The sequence below is a fragment of the Protopterus annectens genome, chromosome 6.part0 (genome assembly GCF_019279795.1).
Source record: "Protopterus annectens isolate FY-2018-M chromosome 6.part0, PAN1.0, whole genome shotgun sequence".
NCBI classification, from domain to species: domain Eukaryota; kingdom Metazoa; phylum Chordata; order Ceratodontiformes; family Protopteridae; genus Protopterus; species Protopterus annectens.
The window spans coordinates 1,174,395,353-1,174,408,215 of NC_056737.1; the positions used below are offsets into that span (position 1 = coordinate 1,174,395,353).

General features: G+C 40.6%; 1 protein-coding gene across 2 annotated transcripts in view; it reads left to right on the forward strand.

Annotated features, from left to right (window-relative positions):
• Positions 1-12,863, forward strand: part of SLC4A3 (solute carrier family 4 member 3) — a 2,820,719-nt gene that overhangs the window by 2,300,289 nt on the left and 507,567 nt on the right. For both annotated transcript variants that reach the window (XM_044074803.1, XM_044074804.1), the window contains one exon: positions 9,113-9,329. In XM_044074803.1, coding sequence (XP_043930738.1) covers positions 9,113-9,329 — 217 coding nt within the window. The remainder of the gene's footprint in view (positions 1-9,112; positions 9,330-12,863) is intronic.

A 12,863-nucleotide genomic window follows, 5' to 3' on the forward strand; every position in this document is an offset into this window, starting at 1 on the left:
GGCTCCTTTGATGCCTTTGTCTGTGACTAAGGAGCCATTTCAGAAGGGAGCTATGGATATTGCAGGGCCTCTGAGTACCCCAAGTTCCACAGGGAAGATGTATATCCTGGTGGTAGTAGATTATGCTACTAGATACCTTTTGGTGGTGGCTCTGTTCTCCATTGAGGCAGAGAATGTGGCAAATGCTTTGTTAGAGATTTTCAGCAGGGTAGGTTTCCCAAGAAAAATACTGACTGGCAGAGGTGCTGATTTCTTGTCAGACCTGCTAGCTTGCCTGTGAAGAGCTGTGGGGTGAAGCACATGAAGACCACCCCTACCACCCCTAGACTAATGGTCTTCTGGAGAGGTTAAACTCTACACTGAAGACCATGCTATGGGCATTTGCAGATAAGCTTCAGAGACAGTGGGACAAATATTTGCCCAATCTGCTGATTGCATACAGAGAGGTACCCCAGGAATCCACAGGTTTTGCTCCCTTTGAGTTGGTATATGGGGATAGGGAGAGGGGGCCTTTAGATTTGATTCATGATGAGTGGGAGCATGAATGTCAATCCCACAAGGAGTTTGTTGCATTGTGATATATGTCCTAAACTTTAGGACAAGACTTAGAGAGCCCATGGGCTTGGTCCAGGAGAACCTGACAGGAGCTCAACAGCAGTAAAAGCTCTGGTATGACAGGAATGCTTGAGCCAGATATTATGCTGAGGGACAGCAGGTTATGGTGCTCATTCCTGTCAGACACAATAAACTGCTGGCAGCTTGGAAGGGACCCTTCAAAGTGGTAAGGAAGGTCAGTGATGTTAATTACATGGCAAATCTGCTAGGCAGGAGGTAGGAACACAGATTGTACCATGTTAACATAATGAAGCCTTACCATGATAGTGAGGCCCTGGTGCTGAGTATTTGCAGTAGATGGCAGGAGGAGTCTGAGGGGTATCTGGTAATCACAGACCTGATGAGGCAAAGCAGACCAGATAAGGTAGCATGGATCCCAGCCTGTGAGCAGGCATTCTAAAAACTTAAAGGGGCTGTGGGAGGACCCCCTGTGTTACTCAGTCCAGATTACAGCAAATAATTTGTTGTGCAGGGGGATGCTTCAAACCATGGAGTGGGGGCTGTACTCAGCCAGGTTTGCTGAGTTTGTTGTACACTTTAGCCATAAACGCCAACCCAGGGAGGAATGTTATGCAGAAAAAGAATGTCAAGCCATAGTATCGGCACTGCAGAAACTTCAGGCATATATTATGGAAGGAAATTCACTGTAGTTACAGACCACAATCCCCTAAAATGGCTACATTGTGCCAGCTACTAAAATGCCAAGTTACTAAGGTGGAGCCTAGGGTTGCAGGCATATGACATGACATTGCAGCACTGTAGTGTCATCAGCAAGGGCAGTGCAGATGGGTTCTTAAGACAGGGTGTAGGTTATTGTGTTCCCAGCCCAACTCTCTCAAGCAATGTTTTTCCAGGGGCACTTGAGAACCTGGCTTGAGTTTTCAAAGGGAGGAGAGAGATGTGATTTCATAAGGTAGTACCATTTGTACCAGGAGGAGTAGTGCAGTACATGTGTACATATACCAGCATAGCTAGCTGGGATTTTGTAAAGAATGTTATGTTATATGACTATCACACTAATTTGTACAGTTGTTTGAGTTAAAAATATATTTATAAAGTTACTTATATTCAAAATGCATCAACAGTAGGACCTGATGGACAGAAAGAATGTATGCATGTATAGTAGGTTGTATTTTTGTAACTGATCAAATGTGTATGTTTACCAGACAACCTTGGAAGGGTGGAAGATTTGAAATTGTTTTATAGTTTTCAGATGCTGACACAGATCTTAGCAAAGATCTGTGTGTGTATTGTACCAGAGTCAGGTGAACAGAGGTGATGTCATTTTCTAACCAGCATCTGGTTTCTTTGGAACTCTTTCAGCAGCACTTTGGAACCTGAAAGGAAAGATTTCTGACAGGATATATATCTCACATATCTACAGAGACAAAGAAAGACATCATCTGACTTTTGCTGTGGTGAGACACTCAGCACACATCAGCTTGCCTTGCTTTAGTACGTAGTCAGGGAGCAGTAATTCTTTAGTTAGCCAGGGACATTTAGTGAGAATAGTTTAGTATTATTTTCTGCATCTATGAGAAACTATCCAACTGTATTATTTTTTATATCTCTGTGGTTGAAACTCTTGTTTATTCTATTCAGTATTCTCCTATTTTCTTTTTTATTATTTATCGTTAAATATTTTAATACCTTTCATTGTGGCTGGTCCTTTAGAGAATACTTTTAACATCTCAAGAGAACTTATGCTTGTTTAATGACATTGTGGCCACTCCTGAAAGCCTTGCTGCTATGGTCACACTCTACCATTTGTATTAGTATTAGTTTTACACAGTGTAATGGGTACCTTTTGTAAGAGCCTTAGGATAGCTAACTAGTGGCAGTGTGCCTACTTCAGAGTCTGGGCAGAAAGGGGCACAGCTAGTAAATCTGTGCCAGCTTTCCCAGATGTGTATGTCTGTATGTGTGTCAAAAACAAGTATCCAAGAGTATGTGGGTCAGCTACTGGGAACAAGGGCACAGATCTCCAAAGTGGACAGTGTGGAGTTTTGTGTGGATCTGGAGAGAGAAAAAGAGTCCAGCCCCAGGTCTGGAGCATACTCACTGTGTGCTCTTACTCTTAAAGGAAATTGTACTTGGTGCAGGGGCTGCATCTGAGAATACTGTGTGAATCCATCTTTGCACTTACTGACTGTCCCTCACTAGAGTCAGTGGTGAGGATTGAGTCTCCTTGCTGGCCCAGAGTAAGAGCCCATCACAAGCTGGATGAATAACTTCAGTATTTTCCCTGTCCACCTTGTGAGGGCATTATAGAGTAAGTGCTGAAGTAGAACTGTATCTAGGGGTAGTAGAACCATTTTAATCACTTTCATCTTATACCACAAGGGTAAATTTAGAGACTTTGTTCCTTACATGCTCATATAAAATCTTACAATTTTTATTCACATCTCCTTAAATGGATATGTCAGGACTATACCCAAGTATTTACATGCAGTAACGGCCTCAGTCTCATTAGTCAAGATCTGCTTTAACAGTTTAAAACAAGCATTGTTTTAATAGGAATAAAACAGCCTTAGGTTCAGTTTTAACCCAGAAACTGCAGCAAAATTATTTATAATCTTAATACACAAGATATAGCATTAATCAGGTCCCTATCCAAAATAACTCCATTGTCTGCAAACCATAAGGACAAAATTGAATCCTGAAAGATATTAGGAATGCTAAACCAGGCAGTCTAGATAAGATGCCAGGACTTCCATAACCACTGCAAATAATAAAGGAGAGAGTAGGCAAACCTGCCTTGTACCCTAAAAATCATTCGAGTTAAGAGACCTTGGAACAAAAGATAAGTCAGAAGGAGGCAACAGACATCAAATGATTTTTGTGTAACAGTTGAATTTTAACAATAAACTCCATAGAAAAAAATATACCCTTATAGAGACTGCCAAATAAATTCCTATTCAACAGAATCAAATGCTTTGCTGAAGTCTAGCAACAAAGTGGCTGTTGAATACTTAACCAAAGTAAATGCCTTGAAGTTAAGATACAAAGCCATATAGTAATCAACAGTCACATGGATACTAATATTGTTTATAATCAGAAATCAGAAGTTCTTTATCACTGTAATCAAGACAGTGAATTATAAATTGCCTTGGTGCATTAGGAGTATGTACCTTGGGGTGATTCTATGAGCTGTTTGTACAACAAATCGATAACCATCAACAAAAATAAAATAAAATGGAGAAGCTCCACAGAGATAAATGAAATTGGATCATTCACATCTACACCTTCAGGTAAGCCAAGCAATTGAAAATTATTTAATTGAGCCCTGTTTTCAAGTATCATCTTTGCTGGCCTCCATTCTGTGAGTGGAGGTGTGGGTATCTTGAATTTCCACTGGATGGGAGGTGACAGTCTCTCGTAATGCTGATACCTCTGTAGGCTGCTCTTTCAGTTACCCTTCAGTTGCTCCTCAGTAGCTGCCAACGTTTGATTATACTGCAGTTAAGCGCTTTTTATTAATTGAATGTCCTGTAGAATCGCTTGAACCAGCAATGTCAGAGTTGCTGTTCAGCACTTCAAATCCAGCAGTTATTCTTTACTTATGCTGATCATGTCGGTCATCTTTCTTAGTATGTGGGAATCATACCTCTCAACCTCTTAGCACAAAAAATCTGGACAAAGCCAAAAATAATTGGGGACAAAGCCCCAGAAAATAGGGACAAATGTTTAATATTGTTCTTATAAACTTAGGAAGTTGCTAGAATAAGAGCTCTTGTGTTACTGTGCATTTTATGAAGTCTGAAACTCAAATGCCTGTCGTTATATAGTGAATTCAATCCTCACTGATTTTTCACAAAAATCCAGAAAAACACAGATTTTATAAGGAACAGCCCAAAAATATGAGGCAAAAATCTTGACATTCTGCGAAAATCTGAGCAGGTGAGAGGTATGGTGGGAATCCACCTTGTAGTTAGGCATGCTAACGTAGGCCAGAGATTGTCAAAAAGAACATAGAAGCCAAATTGAGTGAAAAACATTTATTTAGACAAGAACAGTTCCTCATATTTTACCAGAATTGCTTATTTAAACTACAGAAGTCAAGCAGTAATAGGGGCTAAAAACTTAACACATAAAATCAAGAATGTTTACCAGAAGAAGAGTAGAGCAATACTTCTTGGCAGCTAATGATTGCACATCCCTGTGCAATGCTCAGACTATTCCTGGATTTAGTACCTTCCTGCTCAGACTATTCATGGATTTAGTGCCTTCCTGCTCAGACTATTCCAGGATTTAGTGTCTTCCTGCTCAGACTATTCCTGGATTTAGTGCCTTCCTGCTCAGACTGTTTCTGGATTTAGTACCTTCCTGCTCAGACTATTCCTGGATTTAATGCATTCATGCTCAGACTATTCCAGGATTTAGTGCCTTCCTGCTCAGACTATTCCTGGATTTAATGCATTCATGCTCAGACTATTCCTGGATTTAGTGCCTTCCTGCTCAGACTGTTTCTGGATTTAGTGCCTTCCTGCTCAGACTATTCCTGGATTTAGTGCCTTCCTGCTCAGACTATTCCTGGATTTAATGCCTTCCTGCTCAGACTATTCCTGGATTTAGTGCCTTCCTGCTCAGACTGTTTCTGGTGTTAGTGCCTTCCTGCTCAGACTATTCCTGGATTTAGTGCCTTCCTGCTCAGAATATTCATGGATTTAGTGCCTTCATGCTCAGACTATTCCTGGATTTAGTGCCTTCATGCTCAGACTGTTTCTGGTGTTAGTGCCTTCCTGCTCAGACTATTCCTGGATTTAATGCCTTCATGCTCAGACTGTTTCTGGATTTAGTGCCTTCATGCTCAGACTATTCCAGGATTTAGTGCCTTCCTGCTCAGACTATTCCTGGATTTAATGCCTTCATGCTCAGACTATTCCTGGATTTAATGCATTCATGCTCAGACTATTCCAGGATTTAGTGCCTTCCTGCTCAGACTATTCCAGGATTTAATGCATTCATGCTCAGACTATTCCAGGATTTAGTGCCTTCCTGCTCAGACTATTCCAGGATTTAATGCCTTCATGCTCAGACTATTCCTGGATTTAATGCCTTCATGCTCAGACTATTTCTGGATTTAGTGCCTTCCTGCTCAGACTATTCCTGGATTTAGTGCCTTCCTGCTCAGACTATTCCAGGATTTAGTGCCTTCCTGCTGAGACTGTTTCTGGATTTAGTGCCTTCCTGCTCAGACTATTCCTGGATTTAGTGCCTTCTTGCTCAGACTATTCCTGGATTTAGTGCCTTCCTGCTCAGACGTTTCCTGGATTTAGTGCCTTCCTGCTCAGACTGTTTCTGGATTTAGAGCCTTCCTGCTCAGACTGTTTCTGGATTTAGTGCCTTCCTGCTTAAACTATTCCTGGATTTAGTGCCTTCCTGCTAAGAGTGTTTCTGGATTTAGTGCCTTCCTGCTCAGACTATTCCTGGATTTAGTGCCTTCCTGCTCAGACAATTCCTGGATTTAATGTCTTCATGCTCAGACTATGGGCAGCACAGTGGTGCAGTGGTTAATGCTGTTGCCTCACAGCAAGAGGTTCTCCGGTTCAATTCTTGGCTGGGGTGCCTTCTGTGTGGAGTTTGCATGTTCTCCCTGCGTTCATGTGGGTTTCCTCCGGGTACTCTGGTTTCCATCCACATTCTAAAGACATGCTTCTGGAGTGTTTCTCCCCGGGCCTCCACTGAAAACAGGATCTGTGGAACCTAGTCGGACTTTCCCGGTCAACAAATGTTAAATAAATAAAATAAATAAATAAATAAATAAAATAGTGCCTTCCTGCTCAAACTGTTTCTGGATTTAGCGACTTCCTGTCCAGACTATTCCTGGATTTAGTGCCTTCCTGCTCAGACTATTCCTGGATTTAATGCCTTCATGCTCAGACTGTTTCTGGATTTAGTGCCTTCCTGCTCAGACTATTCCTGGATTTAGTGCCTTCCTGCTCAGACTATTCCTGGATTTAATGCCTTCATGCTCAGACTATTCCTGGATTTAGTGCCTTCTTGCTCAGACTGTTCCTGGATTTAGTGCCTTCTTGCTCAGACTATTCCTGGATTTAGTGCCTTCCTGCTCAGAATATTCATGGATTTAGTGCCTTCATGCTCAGACTATTCCTGGATTTAGTGCCTTCCTGCTCAGACTGTTCCTGGATTTAGTGCCTTCTTGCTCAGACTATTCCTGGATTTAGTGCCTTCCTGCTCAGAATATTCATGGATTTAGTGCCTTCATGCTCAGACTATTCCTGGATTTAGTGCCTTCCTGCTCAGACTGTTTCTGGATTTAGTGCCTTCCTGCTCAGACTGTTTCTGGATTTAGTGCCTTCCTGCTTAGACTATTCCTGGATTTAGTGCCTTCATGCTCAGACTAATCCTGGATTTAGTGCCTTCCTGCTCAGACTGTTTCTGAATTTAGTGCCTTCCTGCTCAGAATATTCCTGGATTTAGTGCCTTCCTGCTCAGACTATTCCTGGATTTAGTGCCTTCCTGCTTAGACTATTCCTGGATTTAGTGCCTTCATGCTCAGACTAATCCTGGATTTAGTGCCTTCCTGCTCAAACTGTTTCTGAATTTAGTGCCTTCCTGCTCAGACTGTTTCTGAATTTAGTGCCTTCCTGCTCAGACTATTCCTGGATTTAGTGCCTTCCTGCTTAGACTATTCCTGGATTTAGTGCCTTCATGCTCAGACTAATCCTGGATTTAGTGCCTTCCTGCTCAGACTGTTTCTGAATTTAGTGCCTTCCTGCTCAGACTATTCCTGGATTTAGTGCCTTCCTGCTCAGACTATTCCTGGATTTAGTGCCTTCCTGCTCAGACTATTCCTGGATTTAATACCTTCATGCTCAGACTGTTCCTGGATTTAGTCCCATCATGCTCAGACTGTTTCTGAATTTAGTGCCTTCCTGCTCAGACTGTTTCTGGATTTAGTGCCTTCCTGCTTAGACTATTCCTGGATTTAGTGCCTTCATGCTCAGACTAATCCTGGATTTAGTGCCTTCCTGCTCAGACTGTTTCTGAATTTAGTGCCTTCCTGCTCAGACTATTCCTGGATTTAGTGCCTTCCTGCTCAGACTATTCCTGGATTTAGTGCCTTCCTGCTCAGACTATTCCTGGATTTAATACCTTCATGCTCAGACTGTTCCTGGATTTAGTCCCATCATGCTCAGACTGTTTCTGGATTTAGTGCCTTCATATCTTCAGACCAGAACTGTAACTAGGATATCTGGTACCCTGTGTGGGTAAAAAAGCTCTTCTGATATAAAATGTGAAACTACAGTAAACTACTCATTACAAACACATTAAGCAGCTTGCTACAGCTAAATCACCACACACTGGTGCTAGGACTGCAAATGCAGTATTGGCATTCAGTTATGAAGTCACAATATCCTCACAGCTATGTAGAACAATGCTGGGGCTGAACTCTCACATCATTGGCACCTGCTGATCACCCCTAACAGCTTGCATCTAGGGCAGCTGCCCCCTTCATTCTGCCCTAGATAGAGCTCTGCATCAGACCTACTGGCAGTCAGAGGAGGTATTAGTATTATTAAGGATATTAGCACATTATAGCTGATTTCTTAGGACTCCAAATTTGAGCTCATAGATGTCCATATCACAGTACGTAAGACTAATTCCCACTTCAGAAGTAATTATAGATCAATACTATATGCATCCATCTCACTGGAATACCTATATTATCACCTTCGCTAAACCCCCATAAAATCCAATACCTTTCTACAGAGGACTACAACTATCCATCAATAAACTGGATGACCTACACCGTAAATGGCTGACATGCCCAATGCTTTCTTGACACTATAAATGCTAATTCACTTACAAAAATAGTTAGCCATCTTACTAGGGGCCCAAATAACTTTGAGCTTATTCTCAAAAATATGTCCACTTTCTGTATACCTCAATGTGCATCATCTTCCCTAATTAAATTAGAACATAAATCAGTGACTGTTCTTTTAAAAGTTGTGGTACTTTCCTTGCAAACACTATGTTTTGGCACTTTTCAAAATCAAACATTATTCAATTACTTGATGAACTAAATAAATTCTGCTGTAATCTTCCAGTTGTGGTTATGAAGAGGCATTGATAGGAATTTTAGGATGGTAGGGATTGGTTGCAAATAGTCATTGATGGGAATTATATTATGTCTGTGATTGTGAACAGCCTGTGGATTGTGTCTGTGATTGTGAACAGCCTGTGGATTGTGTCTGTGATTGTGAACAGCCTGTGGATTGTGTCTGTGATTGTGAACAGCCTGTGGATTGTGTCTGTGATTGTGAACAGCCTATGGATCTTTATCTCATTTTGAAGTAAGATGGGTCTTGGCTGTCTAAAAAATAATAGATTAAAAAAGAAATTCTGTCTGTAATGAAAGAGGAAGTCAAAAAGAAAACAAAAAGGCGAGCCAAGCAATAAAAAGTAGTTAATGTCAGTGATTTTTGAACCTTTTGGATTAAAATAAAATACAATTGCTATTTCATTCTAGCACTTTCATGAAGTGGCATATTCAGCTGATGATCGTCAAGACCTGCTGAATGCAATTAATGAATTTCTGGATGCCAGCATTGTGATTCCACCATCTGAGGTAGAAGGAAAAGACCTTCTTAAATCAGTGGCTTCATTTCAGAAAGAAATGTTACGGAAGAGGAAAGAGAGAGAGCTCCGTCGGCTGATGAAGGATGGCTTGATACAAGAAGCTAAAGGTGAGTAAAAATATCTGCATGAAACTTGAAGAGAAGATGACACCCAGAGTTGTTTTCACTATAATGCACTTTATTATGTTTATGCAGGTATAGCTTTAAGAATGCTTAGTTAAAATTTGTTTCTGAGCAGCAGCTTCTCTCATGCATGGCAGACATGCTGTCAATAAAGCAACACATGTATTTGGTGCCTTCCTTCTCCATTTATACATACTGCTACCTACTGCTACCTACTGCTGCTTACTGCTACCTACTATTATATAGTGCTACATACTGCTACCTACTGTTATATACTGCTACCTACTGTTATATACTGCTACCTACCGTCATATACTGCTATATACTGCTACCTACTGTTATATACTGCTACATACTGCTACCTACTGCTACATACCGCTACCTACTGCTACATACTGCTACCTACTGCTACATACTGCTACCTACTGTTATATACTGCTACCTACTGCTACATACCGCTACCTACTATTATATACTACTACATACTGCTATGTACTGCTACCTACTGTTATATACTGCTACATACTGCTACCTACTGCTGCTTACTGCTACCTACTATTATATAGTGCTACATACTGCTACCTACTGTTATATACTGCTACCTACTGTTATATACTGCTACATACTGCTACCTACTGTCATATACTGCTATATACTGCTACCTACTGTTAACTACTGCTACATACTGCTACCAACTGCTACATACTGCTACCTACTGTTATATACTGCTACCTACTTTTATATATTACTACATACTGCTACCTACTGTTATATACTGCTGCCTACTATTATATACTGCTACCTACTGCTACTTACGGCTACCTACTGCTATATACTGCTACCTGCTGCTATATACTGTTACCTACTGCTATCTACTGTTATATACTGCTACATACTGATATCTACTGTTATATACTGCTACCTACTGTCATATACTGCTACATACTGGTACCTACTGGTACAAAGTGTCAGAGAGATGAACATTCTCATGAAAAGAATACATTTCATCAGTGCACTGAGTCAAGAATCTTTTCCATGTGTAGCAAAGTGAATTGATGAAAGAGTGAGTCTTCATGAAAGCCATTGTTTTGTGGAACATTTAATTGGAGGACAATGTACAAATCATACCTGTCAACTGTACAGTTTTTCGCAGAATGTCCAGATTTTTGGCTCATATTTTTGGCTTGTTCCTCATAAAATTTGTGGTATTCTGGCAAATCACTGGGATGATATGAGAATTGAAGTCACTAAAAATTATATACAATTGAGTTTCAGACTTCAAATCCTTCAGAAAATGTATGTTAAAACAAAACCTGTTACTCTAGCAACTTTCTAAGTTTATAAGAGCAATATTTAAAATATGGCCCTATTTCTGGGCCTTTGTCCTGTCCCTACCCCCCCCCCCCCATTTTGTCAGGCTTTGTCCAGATTTCTTGTGCTAAGAGGTTGAGAGTTATGACAACAGTCCAAAATGATGTTAATTTAAAAGACAGCACTGCAGCTAGAAAATGCTCCTTATTCTGAGGTACATGAAGACTTGCGGTGGTGGTGCTGCGGTAGTGTTGTCACCTCTCAGACGTTGCCCGTTCGATTCTCAGTTAGAGCATCTTCTGTGTGTCGACATACGTGAATGAGCGTTCCTTCGTTGAAGGTTGTGCGTTAGGCCCGGCAAGCCAGCACGTAAAAATCTACTGCCAATCATTAGCGGACCGGAGTTCCGCTGTGGTGACCCCTAACCAGGAAAAGCCGAAAGACGCAAATTCTGAGGTAGATGAAGCCTGGATATGTAAAATTGAAAAATGGGTGGATATGCTTAGAGCTCCATGAATCCTGAGTGTATGCATATTTTTCTCAAGAAACAATTGCTTTGAATTGTGTTCAAAACTTATGTTTTTAATGAAACATTATTCAGGCAATTACTTGCCAGATTGGACAAAGGGTCATTGTTTCTGTTACTGTGTAACTGTCCCTATCCAGGTTACTGGAAATAACAAGTGGGGTTGAGGGAGTAGATGTTGTGTTTGTCATCAAACATTAACTCAATTAAAGTAATTAATGCAGTGGGGTGATAACAGCAGTGACTATCACTGGAGAGTGCCTCTTTTGTCATTCAGCATTATTATGAAGCTAACTATGTGGAGGTAATAACTAATTGCCAGACTGCTAACAGACACATTATTTGACCTCCAAGGTAAGCCTTCATAGATTTTACAAAACAAGAACTCCATACTGGGTCTATAGAGTGATTTAAAACAAAGGATATTCTTTGGGATTGACACCCGTCATTACCAAATGACATTACTAATTTTTAACAATGTCAGGCAACCTCAGTAAGTTGGTGTGTTTAGCCTTTCTGCATTGTGTACATTCTCAAAAAATAAACTTTGCAACTACCATGTAGATGGCAGTCAGCAAGAGAAATAAGCACTCCAATGCCTCTGTAGCTTGTATCCTACTTTTTAGGTAATATCAGCATGTGGTTATCCTTCTGTAAGATATTCCTCGGTCGTACCACACAGTAAAAATTATATAATTATAATCTGTAATATACACAACTGCATGGATGTCTTGGATAAAACTGCAACTTAGTTTTGCACTTTTTTCTACTTTGTATGCATAATGTCTGCACTAAAGAATGTTGCCCTTCACATATATTCTCAGTGAATGGGTAAATGGGTAAATGGGTATTACTCATTGTGGTCAGGATGAGTAACAGGGAAATAATATTAATAAATAGTTCAAACTCTTTACTGGAAATTGTAACTGTGGCTACAGGATACTGGAAAGACATGGACCTAATTTCTTGAGATCTTCTTTGTGACCATGGTTTGATTTGTATGTGACACACCATCTTTGAATAAGATGACATGACACACATTTAAAGATGGTAAAATGAGGCAGCTGTGAAGTCACTATCCAGGGAGCATGCCTGCAGGAAAATCTGACATGCATAATCTCTAGCAGTACAGAAAGCAGGTTTCTAGAGGTAATAACATATGAGCTGAAGGTTACTGCTTTATCCTCAGAAGTATAACACATTATCAAACCTGGCATGCCTGTACCAGCAGACTTTCCCAGCCAGCATTAACCCACATGTATCTTGCTAGATAGGAAATTAACTATCTGATAAAACCCATACCATCAGGATTAGGGGTATTTGTTCTTGTCAGAATATGTCACCAACAGTAGTCCCCAGGACTTTGTGGTGGATCCTTTCCTGTTTATAATAAACTTTGCTGATTTTTATTTATTTATTTTATTTTGTATTTAACTTGGATTTTCTGACTGCCATGAGAACCCCCTTTCAGCAGAGGACCAAGGAAAATCTCCATGTGACCAGTAACAGTTACAATATACTATACCTCTTGCTATGTTCCTGTTCCTACCTTGATTAAGCTGGACTCGTTTCTCTATTACACCTTTCCCATTCCTTGTCTGTCAGACTGATACCATCTCCCCTGCAACTCAGTCTCCATGTTCCTCTTGCCTCTCTCACACCACCATCTCTACCTCCTCTCC